Source organism: Sebastes umbrosus, chromosome 17 (assembly GCF_015220745.1).
Source record: "Sebastes umbrosus isolate fSebUmb1 chromosome 17, fSebUmb1.pri, whole genome shotgun sequence".
Lineage (NCBI taxonomy): Eukaryota > Metazoa > Chordata > Actinopteri > Perciformes > Sebastidae > Sebastes > Sebastes umbrosus.
In genome coordinates, this window is record NC_051285.1 from 792,629 (window position 1) to 811,013 (window position 18,385).

At 40.4% G+C, this 18,385-nt stretch overlaps 4 protein-coding genes across 4 annotated transcripts; all 4 read right to left on the reverse strand.

Moving 5' to 3' along the window:
* Positions 1–4,035: 4,035 nt before the first annotated feature.
* Positions 4,036–5,087, reverse strand: LOC119476026 (odorant receptor 131-2-like). The gene has a single exon (XM_037749202.1). The coding sequence runs from the start codon at positions 5,085–5,087 to the stop codon at positions 4,116–4,118; it is 972 nt and encodes a 323-aa protein (XP_037605130.1). The 3' UTR covers positions 4,036–4,115.
* Positions 5,088–7,899: 2,812 nt separating this feature from the next.
* Positions 7,900–8,992, reverse strand: LOC119475960 (odorant receptor 131-2-like). Its single transcript, XM_037749112.1, has one exon. The coding sequence runs from the start codon at positions 8,990–8,992 to the stop codon at positions 8,021–8,023; it is 972 nt and encodes a 323-aa protein (XP_037605040.1). The 3' UTR covers positions 7,900–8,020.
* Positions 8,993–11,790: 2,798 nt separating this feature from the next.
* Positions 11,791–12,898, reverse strand: LOC119475961 (odorant receptor 131-2-like). Its single transcript, XM_037749113.1, has one exon. It carries the CDS (start codon positions 12,896–12,898, stop codon positions 11,927–11,929), a length of 972 nt encoding a protein of 323 aa, XP_037605041.1. The 3' UTR covers positions 11,791–11,926.
* Positions 12,899–15,711: 2,813 nt separating this feature from the next.
* Positions 15,712–16,804, reverse strand: LOC119475958 (odorant receptor 131-2-like). Its single transcript, XM_037749109.1, has one exon. It carries the CDS (start codon positions 16,802–16,804, stop codon positions 15,833–15,835), a length of 972 nt encoding a protein of 323 aa, XP_037605037.1. The 3' UTR covers positions 15,712–15,832.
* Positions 16,805–18,385: the final 1,581 nt, after the last annotated feature.

The following is an 18,385-nucleotide window of genomic DNA, read 5'->3' on the forward strand; positions in this document are numbered from 1 at the left end:
AAACCTTTTTTTTCAAAAGTTCAAGATTCCAGATGTTTATTGTCTCGCCGGTTGTTCAGGTATAAACGTGTTGAATACTCTTTGCTGGGAAGCTCCATTAAAATAATAAGTTATATTACAATTACATTTACATTACAATTATAAAAGGAAATACTTTGTACAAGATAGATAGATAGATAGATAGATAGATAGATAGATAGATAGATGGATAGATAGATAGATAGATAGATAGATAGATGGAGAGATAGATGGATAGATAGATAGATAGATAGATAGATAGATAGATGGATAGATAGATAGATAGATAGATAGATAGATGGATAGATAGATAGATAGATAGATAGATAGATAGATAGATAGATGGATAGATAGATAGATAGATAGATAGATAGATAGATAGATGGAGAGATAGATGGATAGATAGATAGATAGATGGAGAGATAGATAGATAGATAGATAGATAGATAGATAGATAGATAGATGGATAGATGGATAGATAGATAGATAGATGGATAGATAGATAGATAGATGGATAGATGGATAGATAGATAGATAGATAGATAGATAGATAGATGGAGAGATAGATGGATAGATAGATAGATAGATGGAGAGATAGATAGATGGATGGATGGATGGATGGATAGATAGATAGATAGATGGATAGATGGATAGATGGATAGATGGATAGATGGATAGATAGATAGATGGATAGATGGATAGATAGATAGATAGATGGAGAGATAGATAGATGGATGGATGGATGGATGGATGGATGGATGGATGGATGGATGGATGGATAGATAGATAGATAGATAGATAGATAGATAGATGGATAGATAGATAGATAGATGGAGAGATAGATAGATGGATGGATGGATGGATGGATGGATGGATGGATAGATAGATAGATAGATAGATAGATAGATAGATAGATAGATAGATAGATAGATAGTGATTTTATTAATCCCAAGGGAAATTCAAGTTCCCAGCATCACAGTTCCATAGTGCAAAAACATGTTAAAAAAGTTAGTAGTGCAAAGTACAAAGAACAAAAAAAATATACCAGATATAAAAATACAAGATGAAGAAGAAAAACTGTTAAAACTGAATATAGTGCAGAGTAACAGCTGTGATACACCACTATTAAAAATAGTGAATATAAAGTGAAAAAGTGAATATAGTGCAGAAGAGACTGTTAAAAGTGAGTATAGTGCATTATTATCTGTCCTGCAGACCGTCCTCCTTTGTCCCCCCCTCCCTAGAGAGGTGTTGTACAGTTTGATGACTCGGGGGACAAAGGATTTCCTGATTCTGTCTGTGGAGCACTTGGGGAGCAGCAGCCTGCCGCTGAACGAGCTCCTCTGTTTGGTGATGACGGCGTGCAGAGGATGGCTGGCGTTGTCCAGGGGCATATTAAGAACATATACAGTATAAGATATATTTTTGTGTGAGAAGGTGTCGTATGAATTATCTATTTAAAAGTCTGATGGTCTGGGGGAAAAACCTGTTCCTCCGTCTGCTGGTGTGAGTCCTCCTGGGGGGGGTACTGTATGTTCTACCAGAGGGCAGGAGGGACAACAGGCTGTTGTGGGGGGCGAGGGGGATGTTGACCCTGATGACCCTCAGGGACTTCCTGAGGCACCGCTGGGTGTACAGCTCCTGCAGGTCGGTGATGTGTTGGGACGAGCGCACCACCCTTCCCAGGGCCTTACGGTCCACGTTGGTGCAGCTGCCGTACCAGGTGGTGAAGCAGCCTGTCAGGAGGCTCTCTATGGTGCCCCGGTAGAAGTCCCTGAGGATTTGTAGTTTCAGTCTGAAAGTCTTGAGTCGCCTCAGAGCGTCCAGTCTCTGCTGGGCTTTCCTGACTACAGCGGTGGTGTGGGTGGCCCATGTCAAGTCTTTATGGATGTTGACACCCAGGTATTTAAAGGTGTCCACCCTCTCCACTGCTGTGCCGTTGACGGTGACTCCTGTAATCCACGATGACCTCCTTGGTCTTTGAGATGTTCAGGGAGAGGTGGTTGTTCTGACACCGCTGTTCCAATGTGGTCACCTCCTCCCTGTAAGCCGTCTCGTTGCCATGGGAGATCAACCCCACAACTGCTGTGTCGTCCGCAAACTTCATGATGGTGTTTGAAGCTCTTGTTGCCACACAGTGGTGGGTGTAGAGGGAGTACAGGAGGGGGCTGAGAACACAGCCCTGTGGTGCTCCTGTGCTTAGAGTCAGTGAAGTAGAGGTATGGTTGCCCATTCTAACCACCTGGGGGCGTTCCGTCAGAAAGTCCAGGATCCAGTCACACAGTGGTGTGTTCAGGCCCAGATCCTTGAGCTTACTGACGAGCCTGGAGGGCACTATGGTGTTGAACGCTGACCTGTAATCCACGAACAGCATCCTCACATAGGTGTCCCTTCCTTCCAGGTGGGAGAGGGCGGTGTGTAGGATCCAATAGTACGTTCAATACAATATATCCGCATGTTCAGATTTTTCATTACAATTCTGCAAAACTATTTTAAATAAAAAATATATATTAAGACTACATCTTCTGCAAAAAACTAAAAGGCTAGTAAAAAGGTGAGTTTGTACTCCATTTTAATGTTTTTATTTAAATTACTATTATTTATTTATTTATATTAACCCCTGGTAGGTTTTGTGTTTTATGTTACTTTTTTTTAAATTTAATTTTATGTTTGTAGTTATCCCCTAATTTCCTCTATATGTATCGTTTACCTATGTATCGGGTTAATTGATCTTTGTATTGTTCACAAATTTAAAATAAAGTCTATTTAAAAAAATAAATTATATATATACAAATACTTCTTCTTCTATCTTTCCTATCCAATTGTGCCTTGTATGTTAACAGGCTTTATTGAGTTTAGGTTACTATGCCTTAATGTTCCTCCTTTGTTATTGGAAAAATAAATAAATAAATAAAATAATACTTTTCCCCAGATTCTAACTACTCACTTGTAATAATAATAATAATAATAATAATAATAATGATAATAATAATAATTTTTAAAAATTGAGTATTTCCATTTTCTGCTACTTTCTACTTCTACTCCACTACATCTCAGAGGTAAATATTGTACTTTTTACTTCACTATATTTGTCCGACAGCTTTATTTACTTTTCAGATTACAGTTTTAGTCGCAGCTCCATCAGTTTAGCAACTAGTCTGGTGAAGATTATGGTGTTGAAACTAATTGGGTTAAAAATCTGGCTACAAGTCCATCAATTCTACTGTCTTTTTTATTAAACATTACAGCTGCATTCATTGATTTTTCTTGTCCACTTGGGGGCAGCAAACCAATCTGAAAAAAAAAATACAATGAGCTGCTCTCATGGCTTCACCAAATAAATCCAATTAATCACATGAAAAAAACGTTTCAGCCCTGTATTCACTCATGACTATAGTTGTGTTCTAACTATAGTATTATTTGTTTAGGCTGAATCAAATTACAATTTAAAAAGATTAAGTAGACCAAGTTTATTAATAGAACAAACCTTTGTAGTGTTTATAACATCCATTTACTAGCACATCTCACTGGCAGTTATACAGTGTATGAAAATACAGAGGCAAAAAGTGAGTACTGATTATTATTATTAGCAGAATGTCAAACCAGCTGATAATCCATTTTGTGCAACTCAAGACTAAATGGAGAGAAAACATGTCTATGCATATTATCTAATATTGTACTACTATACCACAGCCACATTTTAGGATAATATTTAAAACAGTGAAATGACAACTTGAGCAGCTTTTCTTGGTTGTCAGAATGATAATTTTGACATGCCTCTATAGGTGGATTTAAGACATACTGACAAAACTACAGTTGAACATGCCAAATAGTCTGCATCTGAATAAAAAAAGGATGTTTTCTTTACGAGTTTTGAATTTGTTCTTGGCAATGCTGCATATGCTGAGTTATGAAAGTCAGTCAGATGACAGCATGAGTTTAAAAAACATATAGAGTTCATTCCATGTCTGCTAAGGGGAGACTTCAGTCTTGGCTGTGATGATATATATATATATATATATATATATATATATATATATATATATACACACACTACATTTACAAGAAAATACAAAGCTCAACTCATTTCATGAAGTCTAGGGTGAGACCTTGGCCTTGGCCGGGGCGACTGAGAGTTTCAGTCGACAACATAGATGGTACACGAGGACAGGTCTGATGTTCTGATCTCTTATGCCATAAATGAGAGAAGTCAGACATCTGGGGAAGATGAAAATAAGCACATAAAAAACAGTGTGGATGCGCACAAACACTATCCTCGTCACAATGTTTGACATGGCTACAAGGAAAGAGTGGTGTATAGTTGACAAGAGACTGAGGCCCAGCTGCACCAGATGCAGCAGCAGAGTATTACGAGCCTTCTGGGCTGAAGCTTTGTTTGTGGAGGCTGACCTGGCTGCTATCATCACACCTATATAGGAAGAAATGACTGCTAAACCAGCTGATACAAACAGGAAATAAGTGTAGGCTTTATCATAAAGACCAGAAATTGGGCCAAAAAGTATGTTTACTTTGGCACAATACTTTTCCATCTGCAGGCTCTCCAGGTTGTCAAATGGAAAATCTAACAGTAAAATAACTTGTGTGAGGACATATAGTGAACTAAAGGACCAAACCACAGTGATAGCCACTGCTGTGTTTCTCATGGTGATGATGGTAGCTTGCCTCAGTGGGTAGCACACAGCCACATATCTCTCCAGAGACATCACCACCAGTGTGAGAGGGGAGATTACTATTGTGAGACTGGCTAACATGACGAGAACGCCACATACAGGATATGTCAGTTTTACTCTACAAGCAGCCAGGAGGTACAGTAACTGACTCACTGCCATCTGTACAGTATCTGCAAAAAGGAGGTTAAACAGAAGAATGTAACGGGAGGTCTCACGAAACACCAATTTACTCCTCAAGGTGAATAACATGGTCCCATTAATGAAGAGAAACACACAGCATGGTACTGTAGTCAGAGCGGAAAATAACACTCTTTCCAGTAAGCCTTGATACTGCTGTCCAGCAGTGATGTTGGTCTGAGATTGAGTTGTGTATGACATTTCAGAGAAGCATTTCAGACATGAGAAATTTATCCTGTTGATGTCATTGTAATAATATTAATAACAAGTGTATTTAGTATAGGACCTTTCATAGAATACAATTCACAAAGTGCTTTACAAGAACAAAAATGAATTAAAAACAGTAAAACCATCAAACAATAAACAAATTGTAATAAATAAATCTTTTCCTGTTTGTATTGTGAGAACAATGAAAATCCAACATCCTTTAAGCACAGATGCCCGTTGAGTCACATCATCCAGGTCTGTGCTTGTTTCCATGTAAGCAGAACTGGTCTGCAGGTGTTACCTGCCCTCAGACTGTATATCAGCTTTGCCCTGCCCTAAACCATGTTCACGTGACCCCATCACATGTCAGCATGGTTAACAGAGTAGTAATAGGTAATGTAATCTCTGCCCTATTATTTCCCAATACCCCTGTCCATGTGATCGTGTCTTACATAGTTTAAACTTAGTACACAAGTAAGTAAACTTAATTCTATAGTGCCTCTCAACAGCTGATTAGACTGTTGTCAGGCCATGAAATAGGCGTTATCATTAAAACACCTTTCAACTTATCATCTCATACCCCCACCCCCCAACTGTTATTGTGAAAATGGTGCGGTCGAAACTGGATCCGGAAAGCGGCGAGGTCCGCGCATGGGTCTGCGCAGTGCACGGAGGAAATGCGCCAGAAGAGTTGCAACGGGGATCCTTCCACACCGGGCAAGCGGGCGTCATTCACCCGCCGAGTTGAATCTTCCGGGCAGACTTAGTGGCCGACCGACCCCTACCGTGGAGAAACACCGGAGCCTGATCCGTGTCCTAACAGCTGATCAATGAGAGATGACGTGACCTCCAGAGGGTTGGACTCCTACACGGATTCAGATGTCCCAAATCATAAATATAAATAAGAAATAATGGAACTTCCTGCTGTATATGATAAAGTATGATGATAGTGAAGATGAAAATGAAGACAAATATGAATTATTGATTAACTAGATTCACATGATTTGAGTCAAGTGATTGACCTATTTTGTTATTTCAGAGTTCTTTTTGCAATCGGTTCATTTTATAAGTAGTTTAATTTAAAATCAATACACGGGCTGGATAAGACCTGCGACCCTTAAAGCAACCGTGTTTATTTCCATTGAATAAGAGTGCATTTATACATTAATTATTATTGTTGCATTGATAAACCTTACAGTAAGGGTATCAATAAATAAATAAATAAAACGACACGGTCGTAAGCCTTCTCCAAGTCTACAAAACACATGTAGACTGGATGAGCAAACTCCCATGACCCATCCATGAGCCCCGCAAGGGTAAAGAGCTGGTCCACTGTTCCCCGGCCAGGACGGAATCCACATTACTCCTCCTGGATCTGAGGTTCGACAATCGGTTGGAGCCTCCTTTCCAGCATCCTAGAATGAACTTTCTCAGGGAGGCTGAGCAGTGTGATACCCAGATAATCTGAGCACACCCTCCAACCGCCTTTTTAAAAATGGGAACCACCACCCCGGTCTGTCATTCCACAGGTACTGACCCCGAACTCTACACGACACTGAAGAGGCAAGTTAACCAAGAAGAACAATGTCCTCAACCTTAAGCATCTCAGGGTGAATCTCATCTACCCCTGGTGCCTTACAGCTGAGGAGCTTTTTGACTACCTCAGCGACCTCCTCCAAGGATATGGACAAGCCTTCCCCCGAGTCTTCAAGCTCGGTCTCTACGTCCTCTACGGAGGACGTGTTGGTCGGGTTCAGGAGTTCTTCAAAATGGTCAAACACCAAGTACACTTAAGAACCACCCTATGCTTGAACATGGTGTTCGTTATGGCCAATCCATGACTACCACAGAAGTTCAACAACAAAGATCAGACAGGCCATTCCTCCCAATCACCCCACTCCAGGTTTCTCCATCTTTGCCCATGTGACCGTTGAAGTTCCCAAGCAGAACTATACTTTCTTTTCTGATTGTTAGGAGCTTGTCTTGTCTGAGTCTGTGTTTCAGTCTTGTGCTGTTTTATTCTGTAATATTATGTTATATTATTATGTGTGTGTGTGTTTTTGTCTTGTCCTGTTTATTCTCACAATGTCACATTTTCAGTGTGTTTGTGAACCCCAGGAAGAATAGCTGCTGCAATGCTGTAGCTAATGGGGATGTTAATAAACTAAATAAAGAAAATGACCCTGCCAATCACAACATGCAGAAATTTAAAAAAAGACATACACAAACTGCTCTTTCTGTGATCAATATTTACAATCAGTTTTGTTCTCACACCAAGAAACTCTGTCATTGATTTGAGCATATTTTTTATGCTAAATGCAGTACCTGTGAGGGTTTATGGACAATATTTATAATTGTTTTCTGTTGTTAATTGATTTCAAATACTAAAAATATACATACATTTGCATAAAGCAGCATATTTGTCCAATCCCATGTTGATAAGAGTATTAAATACGTGACAAATCTCCCTTTAAGGTACATCTTGAAAGGATAGAAAATGTACGATTAAATATTTTAATGGATTGACAGCTCTGGAGGAATTTGCCCTGGAATGATGAAAGATGCAAATACACCATACATTTTAGGATACTATTTAAAACAGTGAAATGATAACAACTTGAGCAGCTTTCATTGGTTGTCAGAATGATAATTTTGACATGCCTCTTTAGGTGGATTTTAAGAAATACTGACAAAACTACAGTTGAACATCGTTATGCTAAGTATTCTTTAGCAAAATTAGTTTTGAATTTGTTTCTTGTGAATGCAGCATATGCTGAGTTATGAAGGCCAGTCAGATGACAGCATGAGTTTAACAAACATCAAACATATAGAGTTCATTCCATGTATGCTAAGGTGAGACATATGATAATATATATACACACACTACATTTACAGGAAAATACAAAGCTCAACTCATTTCATGAAATCTAGGGTGAGACCTTGGCCTTGGCCGGGGCGACTGAGAGTTTCAGTCGACAACATAGATGGTACACGAGGACAGGTCTGATGTTCTGATCTCTTATGCCATAAATGAGAGAACTCAGACATCTGGGGAAGATGAAAATAAGCACATAAAAAACAATCTGGATGCGCACAAACACGATCCTCGTAACAATTTTTGACATGGCTACAAGGAAAGAGTGGTGTATAGTTGACAAGAGACTGAGGCCCAGCTGCACCAGATGCAGCAGCAGAGTATTACGAGCCTTCTGGGCTGAAGCTTTGTTTGTGGAGGCTGACCTGGCTGCTATCATCACACCTATATAGGAAGAAATGACTGCTAAACCAGCTGATACAAACAGAAAATAAGTGTAGGCTTTATCATAAAGACCAGAAATTGGGCCAAGAAGTATGTTTAGTTTGGCACAATACTTTTCCATCTGCAGGCTCTCCAGGTTGTCATATGGAAAATCTAACAGTAAAATAACTTGTGTGAGGACATGTAGTGAACTGAAGGACCAAACCACAATGATAGCCACTGCTGTGTTTCTGATGGTGATGATGGTAGCGTGCCTCAGTGGGTAGCACACAGCCACATATCTCTCCAGAGACATCACCACCAGTGTGAGAGGGGAGATTACTATTGTGAGATAGGCCAACATGACGAGAACGCCACATACAGGATATGTCAGTTTTACTCTATAAGCAGCCAGGAGGTACAGTAACTGACTCAGTGCCATCTGTACAGTGTCTGCAAAAAGGAGGTTAAACAGAAGAATGTAACGGGAGGTCTCACGAAACACCAATTTATTCCTCAAGGTGAATAACATGGTCCAATTAATGAAGAGAAACACACAGCATGGTACTGTAGTCACAGCGGAAAATAACACTCTTTCCAGTAAGCCTTGATACTGCTGTCCAGCAGTGATGTTGGTCTGAGATTGAGTTGTGTGTGACATTTCAGAGAAGCATTTAAGACATGAGAAATTTATCCTGTTGATGTCATTGTAATAATATTAATAACAAGTGTATTTAGTATAGGACCTTTCATAGAACACAATTCACAAAGTGCTTTACAAGAACAAAAATGAATTAAAAACAGTAAAACCATCAAACAATAAACAAATTGTAATAAATAAATCTTTTCCTGTTTGTATTGTGAGAACAATGAAAATCCAACATCCTTTAAGCACAGATGCCCGTTGAGTCACATCATCCAGGTCTGTGTTTGTTTCCATGCAAGCAGAACTGGTCTGCAGGTGTTACCTGCCCTCAAACTGTATATCAGCTTTGCCCTGCCCTAAACCATGTTCACGTGACCCCATCACATGTCAGCATGGTTAACAGAGTAGTAATAGGTAATGTAATCTCTGCCCTATTATTTCCCAATACCCCTGTCCATGTGATCGTTTCTTACATAGTTTAAACTTAGTACACAAGTAAGTAAACTTTATTTCTATCGTGCCCCTCAACAGCTGATTAGACTGTTGTCAGGCCATGAAATAGGCGTTATCATTAAAACACCTTTCAACTTATCATCTCATACCCCCACCCCCCCAACTGTTATTGTGAAAATGGTGCGGTCGAAACTGGATCCGGAAAGAGGCGAGGTCCGCACATGGGTCCGCGCAGTGCACGTAGGAAATGCGCCAGGAGATTTGCAACGGGGATCCTTCCACACCGGGCAAGCGGGCGTCATTCACCCGCCGAGTTGAATCTTCCGGGCAGACTGAGTGGCCGACCGACCCCTACCGTGGAGAAACACCGGAGCCTGATCCGTGTCCTAACAGCTGATCAATGAGAGATGACGTGACCTCCAGAGGGTTGGACTCCTACACGGATTCAGATGTCCCAAATCATAAATATAAATAAGAAATAATGGAACTTCCTGCTGTATATGATAAAGTATGATGATAGTGAAGATGAAAATGAAGACAAATATGAATTATTGATTAACTAGATTCACATGATTTGAGTCAAGTGATTGACCTATTTTGTTATTTCAGAGTTCTTTTTGCAATCGGTTCATTTTATAAGTAGTTTAATTTAAAATCAATACACGGGCTGGATAAGACCTGTGACCCTTAAAGCAACCGTGTTTATTTCCATTGAATAAGAGTGCATTTATACATTAATTATTATTGTTGCATTGATAAACCTTACAGTGAGGGTATCAATAAATAAATAAATAAAACGACACGGTCGTAAGCCTTCTCCAAGTCTACAAAACACATGTAGACTGGATGAGCAAACTCCCATGACCCATCCATGAGCCCCGCAAGGGTAAAGAGCTGGTCCACTGTTCCCCGGCCAGGACGGAATCCACATTACTCCTCCTGGATCTGAGGTTCGACAATCGGTTGGAGCCTCCTTTCCAGCATCCTAGAATGAACTTTCTCGGGGAGGCTGAGCAGTGTGATACCCAGATAATCTGAGCACACCCTCCAACCGCCTTTTTAAAAATGGGAACCACCACCCCGGTCTGTCATTCCACAGGTACTGACCCCGAACTCTACACGACACTGAAGAGGCAAGTTAACCAAGAAGAACAATGTCCTCAACCTTAAGCATCTCAGGGTGAATCTCATCTACCCCTGGTGCCTTACAGCTGAGGAGCTTTTTGACTACCTCAGCGACCTCCTCCAAGGATATGGACAAGCCTTCCCCCGAGTCTTCAAGCTCGGTCTCTACGTCCTCTACGGAGGACGTGTTGGTCGGGTTCAGGAGTTCTTCAAAATGGTCAAACACCAAGTACACTTAAGAACCACCCTATGCTTGAACATGGTGTTCGTTATGGCCAATCCATGACTACCACAGAAGTTCAACAACAAAGATCAGACAGGCCATTCCTCCCAATCACCCCACTCCAGGTTTCTCCATCTTTGCCCATGTGACCGTTGAAGTTCCCAAGCAGAACTATACTTTCTTTCTGATTGTTAGGAGCTTGTCTTGTCTGAGTCTGTGTTTCAGTCTTGTGCTGTTTTATTCTGTAATATTATGTTATATTATTATGTGTGTGTGTGTTTTTGTCTTGTCCTGTTTATTCTCACAATGTCACATTTTCAGTGTGTTTGTGAACCCCAGGAAGAATAGCTGCTGCAATGCTGTAGCTAATGGGGATGTTAATAAACTAAATAAAGAAAATGACCCTGCCAATCACAACATGCAGAAATTTAAAAAAAGACATACACAAACTGCTCTTTCTGTGATCAATATTTACAATCAGTTTTGTTCTCACACCAAGAAACTCTGTCATTGATTTGAGCATATTTTTTATGCTAAATGCAGTACCTGTGAGGGTTTATGGACAATATTTATAATTGTTTTCTGTTGTTAATTGATTTCAAATACTAAAAATATACATACATTTGCATAAAGCAGCATATTTGTCCAATCCCATGTTGATAAGAGTATTAAATACGTGACAAATCTCCCTTTAAGGTACATCTTGAAAGGATAGAAAATGTACGATTAAATATTTTAATGGATTGACAGCTCTGGAGGAATTTGCCCTGGAATGATGAAAGATGCAAATACACCATACATTTTAGGATACTATTTAAAACAGTGAAATGATAACAACTTGAGCAGCTTTCATTGGTTGTCAGAATGATAATTTTGACATGCCTCTTTAGGTGGATTTTAAGAAATACTGACAAAACTACAGTTGAACATCGTTATGCTAAGTATTCTTTAGCAAAATTAGTTTTGAATTTGTTTCTTGTGAATGCAGCATATGCTGAGTTATGAAGGCCAGTCAGATGACAGCATGAGTTTAACAAACATCAAACATATAGAGTTCATTCCATGTATGCTAAGGTGAGACATATGATAATATATATACACACACTACATTTACAGGAAAATACAAAGCTCAACTCATTTCATGAAATCTAGGGTGAGACCTTGGCCTTGGCCGGGGCGACTGAGAGTTTCAGTCGACAACATAGATGGTACACGAGGACAGGTCTGATGTTCTGATCTCTTATGCCATAAATGAGAGAACTCAGACATCTGGGGAAGATGAAAATAAGCACATAAAAAACAATCTGGATGCGCACAAACACGATCCTCGTAACAATTTTTGACATGGCTACAAGGAAAGAGTGGTGTATAGTTGACAAGAGACTGAGGCCCAGCTGCACCAGATGCAGCAGCAGAGTATTACGAGCCTTCTGGGCTGAAGCTTTGTTTGTGGAGGCTGACCTGGCTGCTATCATCACACCTATATAGGAAGAAATGACTGCTAAACCAGCTGATACAAACAGAAAATAAGTGTAGGCTTTATCATAAAGACCAGAAATTGGGCCAAGAAGTATGTTTAGTTTGGCACAATACTTTTCCATCTGCAGGCTCTCCAGGTTGTCATATGGAAAATCTAACAGTAAAATAACTTGTGTGAGGACATGTAGTGAACTGAAGGACCAAACCACAATGATAGCCACTGCTGTGTTTCTGATGGTGATGATGGTAGCGTGCCTCAGTGGGTAGCACACAGCCACATATCTCTCCAGAGACATCACCACCAGTGTGAGAGGGGAGATTACTATTGTGAGATAGGCCAACATGACGAGAACGCCACATACAGGATATGTCAGTTTTACTCTATAAGCAGCCAGGAGGTACAGTAACTGACTCAGTGCCATCTGTACAGTGTCTGCAAAAAGGAGGTTAAACAGAAGAATGTAACGGGAGGTCTCACGAAACACCAATTTATTCCTCAAGGTGAATAACATGGTCCAATTAATGAAGAGAAACACACAGCATGGTACTGTAGTCACAGCGGAAAATAACACTCTTTCCAGTAAGCCTTGATACTGCTGTCCAGCAGTGATGTTGGTCTGAGATTGAGTTGTGTGTGACATTTCAGAGAAGCATTTAAGACATGAGAAATTTATCCTGTTGATGTCATTGTAATAATATTAATAACAAGTGTATTTAGTATAGGACCTTTCATAGAACACAATTCACAAAGTGCTTTACAAGAACAAAAATGAATTAAAAACAGTAAAACCATCAAACAATAAACAAATTGTAATAAATAAATCTTTTCCTGTTTGTATTGTGAGAACAATGAAAATCCAACATCCTTTAAGCACAGATGCCCGTTGAGTCACATCATCCAGGTCTGTGTTTGTTTCCATGCAAGCAGAACTGGTCTGCAGGTGTTACCTGCCCTCAAACTGTATATCAGCTTTGCCCTGCCCTAAACCATGTTCACGTGACCCCATCACATGTCAGCATGGTTAACAGAGTAGTAATAGGTAATGTAATCTCTGCCCTATTATTTCCCAATACCCCTGTCCATGTGATCGTTTCTTACATAGTTTAAACTTAGTACACAAGTAAGTAAACTTTATTTCTATCGTGCCCCTCAACAGCTGATTAGACTGTTGTCAGGCCATGAAATAGGCGTTATCATTAAAACACCTTTCAACTTATCATCTCATACCCCCACCCCCCAACTGTTATTGTGAAAATGGTGCGGTCGAAACTGGATCCGGAAAGAGGCGAGGTCCGCACATGGGTCCGCGCAGTGCACGTAGGAAATGCGCCAGGAGATTTGCAACGGGGATCCTTCCACACCGGGCAAGCGGGCGTCATTCACCCGCCGAGTTGAATCTTCCGGGCAGACTGAGTGGCCGACCGACCCCTACCGTGGAGAAACACCGGAGCCTGATCCGTGTCCTAACAGCTGATCAATGAGAGATGACGTGACCTCCAGAGGGTTGGACTCCTACACGGATTCAGATGTCCCAAATCATAAATATAAATAAGAAATAATGGAACTTCCTGCTGTATATGATAAAGTATGATGATAGTGAAGATGAAAATGAAGACAAATATGAATTATTGATTAACTAGATTCACATGATTTGAGTCAAGTGATTGACCTATTTTGTTATTTCAGAGTTCTTTTTGCAATCGGTTCATTTTATAAGTAGTTTAATTTAAAATCAATACACGGGCTGGATAAGACCTGTGACCCTTAAAGCAACCGTGTTTATTTCCATTGAATAAGAGTGCATTTATACATTAATTATTATTGTTGCATTGATAAACCTTACAGTGAGGGTATCAATAAATAAATAAATAAAACGACACGGTCGTAAGCCTTCTCCAAGTCTACAAAACACATGTAGACTGGATGAGCAAACTCCCATGACCCATCCATGAGCCCCGCAAGGGTAAAGAGCTGGTCCACTGTTCCCCGGCCAGGACGGAATCCACATTACTCCTCCTGGATCTGAGGTTCGACAATCGGTTGGAGCCTCCTTTCCAGCATCCTAGAATGAACTTTCTCGGGGAGGCTGAGCAGTGTGATACCCAGATAATCTGAGCACACCCTCCAACCGCCTTTTTAAAAATGGGAACCACCACCCCGGTCTGTCATTCCACAGGTACTGACCCCGAACTCTACACGACACTGAAGAGGCAAGTTAACCAAGAAGAACAATGTCCTCAACCTTAAGCATCTCAGGGTGAATCTCATCTACCCCTGGTGCCTTACAGCTGAGGAGCTTTTTGACTACCTCAGCGACCTCCTCCAAGGATATGGACAAGCCTTCCCCCGAGTCTTCAAGCTCGGTCTCTACGTCCTCTACGGAGGACGTGTTGGTCGGGTTCAGGAGTTCTTCAAAATGGTCAAACACCAAGTACACTTAAGAACCACCCTATGCTTGAACATGGTGTTCGTTATGGCCAATCCATGACTACCACAGAAGTTCAACAACAAAGATCAGACAGGCCATTCCTCCCAATCACCCCACTCCAGGTTTCTCCATCTTTGCCCATGTGACCGTTGAAGTTCCCAAGCAGAACTATACTTTCTTTTCTGATTGTTAGGAGCTTGTCTTGTCTGAGTCTGTGTTTCAGTCTTGTGCTGTTTTATTCTGTAATGTTATGTTATATTATTCTGTGTTTGTGTGTTTTTGTCTTGTCCTGTTTATTCTCACACTGTCACATTTTCAGTGTGTTTGTGAACCCCAGGAAGAATAGCTGCTGCAATGCTGTAGCTAATGGGGATGTTAATAAACTAAATAAATAAAATGATCCTGCCAATCACAACATGCAGAAATTTAAAAAAAGACATACACAAACTGCTCTTTCTGTGATCAATATTTACAATCAGTTTTGTTCTCACACCAAGAAACTCTGTCATTGATTTGAGCATATTTTTTATGCTAAATGCAGTACCTGTGAGGGTTTATGGACAATATTTATAATTGTTTTCTGTTCTTAATTGATTTCAAATACTAAATATATACATACATTTGCATAAAGCAGCATATTTATCCAATCCCATGTTGATAAGAGTATTAAATACGTGACAAATCTCCCTTTAAGGTACATCTTGAAAGGATAGAAAATGTACGATTAAATATTTTAATGGATTGACAGCTCTGGAGGAATTTGCCCTGGAATGATGAAAGATGCAAATACACCATACATTTTAGGATACTATTTAAAACAGTGAAATGATAACAACTTGAGCAGCTTTCATTGGTTGTCAGAATGATAATTTTGACATGCCTCTTTAGGTGGATTTTAAGAAATACTGACAAAACTACAGTTGAACATCGTTATGCTAAGTATTCTTTAGCAAAATTAGTTTTGAATTTGTTTCTTGTGAATGCAGCATATGCTGAGTTATGAAGGCCAGTCAGATGACAGCATGAGTTTAACAAACATCAAACATATAGAGTTCATTCCATGTATGCTAAGGTGAGACATATGATAATATATATACACACACTACATTTACAGGAAAATACAAAGCTCAACTCATTTCATGAAATCTAGGGTGAGACCTTGGCCTTGGCCGGGGCGACTGAGAGTTTCAGTCGACAACATAGATGGTACACGAGGACAGGTCTGATGTTCTGATCTCTTATGCCATAAATGAGAGAACTCAGACATCTGGGGAAGATGAAAATAAGCACATAAAAAACAATCTGGATGCGCACAAACACGATCCTCGTAACAATTTTTGACATGGCTACAAGGAAAGAGTGGTGTATAGTTGACAAGAGACTGAGGCCCAGCTGCACCAGATGCAGCAGCAGAGTATTACGAGCCTTCTGGGCTGAAGCTTTGTTTGTGGAGGCTGACCTGGCTGCTATCATCACACCTATATAGGAAGAAATGACTGCTAAACCAGCTGATACAAACAGAAAATAAGTGTAGGCTTTATCATAAAGACCAGAAATTGGGCCAAGAAGTATGTTTAGTTTGGCACAATACTTTTCCATCTGCAGGCTCTCCAGGTTGTCATATGGAAAATCTAACAGTAAAATAACTTGTGTGAGGACATGTAGTGAACTGAAGGACCAAACCACAATGATAGCCACTGCTGTGTTTCTGATGGTGATGATGGTAGCGTGCCTCAGTGGGTAGCACACAGCCACATATCTCTCCAGAGACATCACCACCAGTGTGAGAGGGGAGATTACTATTGTGAGATAGGCCAACATGACGAGAACGCCACATACAGGATATGTCAGTTTTACTCTATAAGCAGCCAGGAGGTACAGTAACTGACTCAGTGCCATCTGTACAGTGTCTGCAAAAAGGAGGTTAAACAGAAGAATGTAACGGGAGGTCTCACGAAACACCAATTTATTCCTCAAGGTGAATAACATGGTCCAATTAATGAAGAGAAACACACAGCATGGTACTGTAGTCACAGCGGAAAATAACACTCTTTCCAGTAAGCCTTGATACTGCTGTCCAGCAGTGATGTTGGTCTGAGATTGAGTTGTGTGTGACATTTCAGAGAAGCATTTAAGACATGAGAAATTTATCCTGTTGATGTCATTGTAATAATATTAATAACAAGTGTATTTAGTATAGGACCTTTCATAGAACACAATTCACAAAGTGCTTTACAAGAACAAAAATGAATTAAAAACAGTAAAACCATCAAACAATAAACAAATTGTAATAAATAAATCTTTTCCTGTTTGTATTGTGAGAACAATGAAAATCCAACATCCTTTAAGCACAGATGCCCGTTGAGTCACATCATCCAGGTCTGTGTTTGTTTCCATGCAAGCAGAACTGGTCTGCAGGTGTTACCTGCCCTCAAACTGTATATCAGCTTTGCCCTGCCCTAAACCATGTTCACGTGACCCCATCACATGTCAGCATGGTTAACAGAGTAGTAATAGGTAATGTAATCTCTGCCCTATTATTTCCCAATACCCCTGTCCATGTGATCGTTTCTTACATAGTTTAAACTTAGTACACAAGTAAGTAAACTTTATTTCTATCGTGCCCCTCAACAGCTGATTAGACTGTTGTCAGGCCATGAAATAGGCGTTATCATTAAAACACCTTTCAACTTATCATCTCATACCCCCACCCCCCAACTGTTATTGTGAAAATGGTGCGGTCGAAACTGGATCCGGAAAGAGGCGAGGTCCGCACATGGGTCCGCGCAGTGCACGTAGGAAATGCGCCAGGAGATTTGCAACGGGGATCCTTCCACACCGGGCAAGCGGGCGTCATTCACCCGCCGAGTTGAATCTTCCGGGCAGACTGAGTGGCCGACCGACCCCTACCGTGGAGAAACACCGGAGCCTGATCCGTGTCCTAACAGCTGATCAATGAGAGATGACGTGACCTCCAGAGGGTTGGACTCCTACACGGATTCAGATGTCCCAAATCATAAATATAAATAAGAAATAATGGAACTTCCTGCTGTATATGATAAAGTATGATGATAGTGAAGATGAAAATGAAGACAAATATGAATTATTGATTAACTAGATTCACATGATTTGAGTCAAGTGATTGACCTATTTTGTTATTTCAGAGTTCTTTTTGCAATCGGTTCATTTTATAAGTAGTTTAATTTAAAATCAATACACGGGCTGGATAAGACCTGTGACCCTTAAAGCAACCGTGTTTATTTCCATTGAATAAGAGTGCATTTATACATTAATTATTATTGTTGCATTGATAAACCTTACAGTGAGGGTATCAATAAATAAATAAATAAAACGACACGGTCGTAAGCCTTCTCCAAGTCTACAAAACACATGTAGACTGGATGAGCAAACTCCCATGACCCATCCATGAGCCCCGCAAGGGTAAAGAGCTGGTCCACTGTTCCCCGGCCAGGACGGAATCCACATTACTCCTCCTGGATCTGAGGTTCGACAATCGGTTGGAGCCTCCTTTCCAGCATCCTAGAATGAACTTTCTCGGGGAGGCTGAGCAGTGTGATACCCAGATAATCTGAGCACACCCTCCAACCGCCTTTTTAAAAATGGGAACCACCACCCCGGTCTGTCATTCCACAGGTACTGACCCCGAACTCTACACGACACTGAAGAGGCAAGTTAACC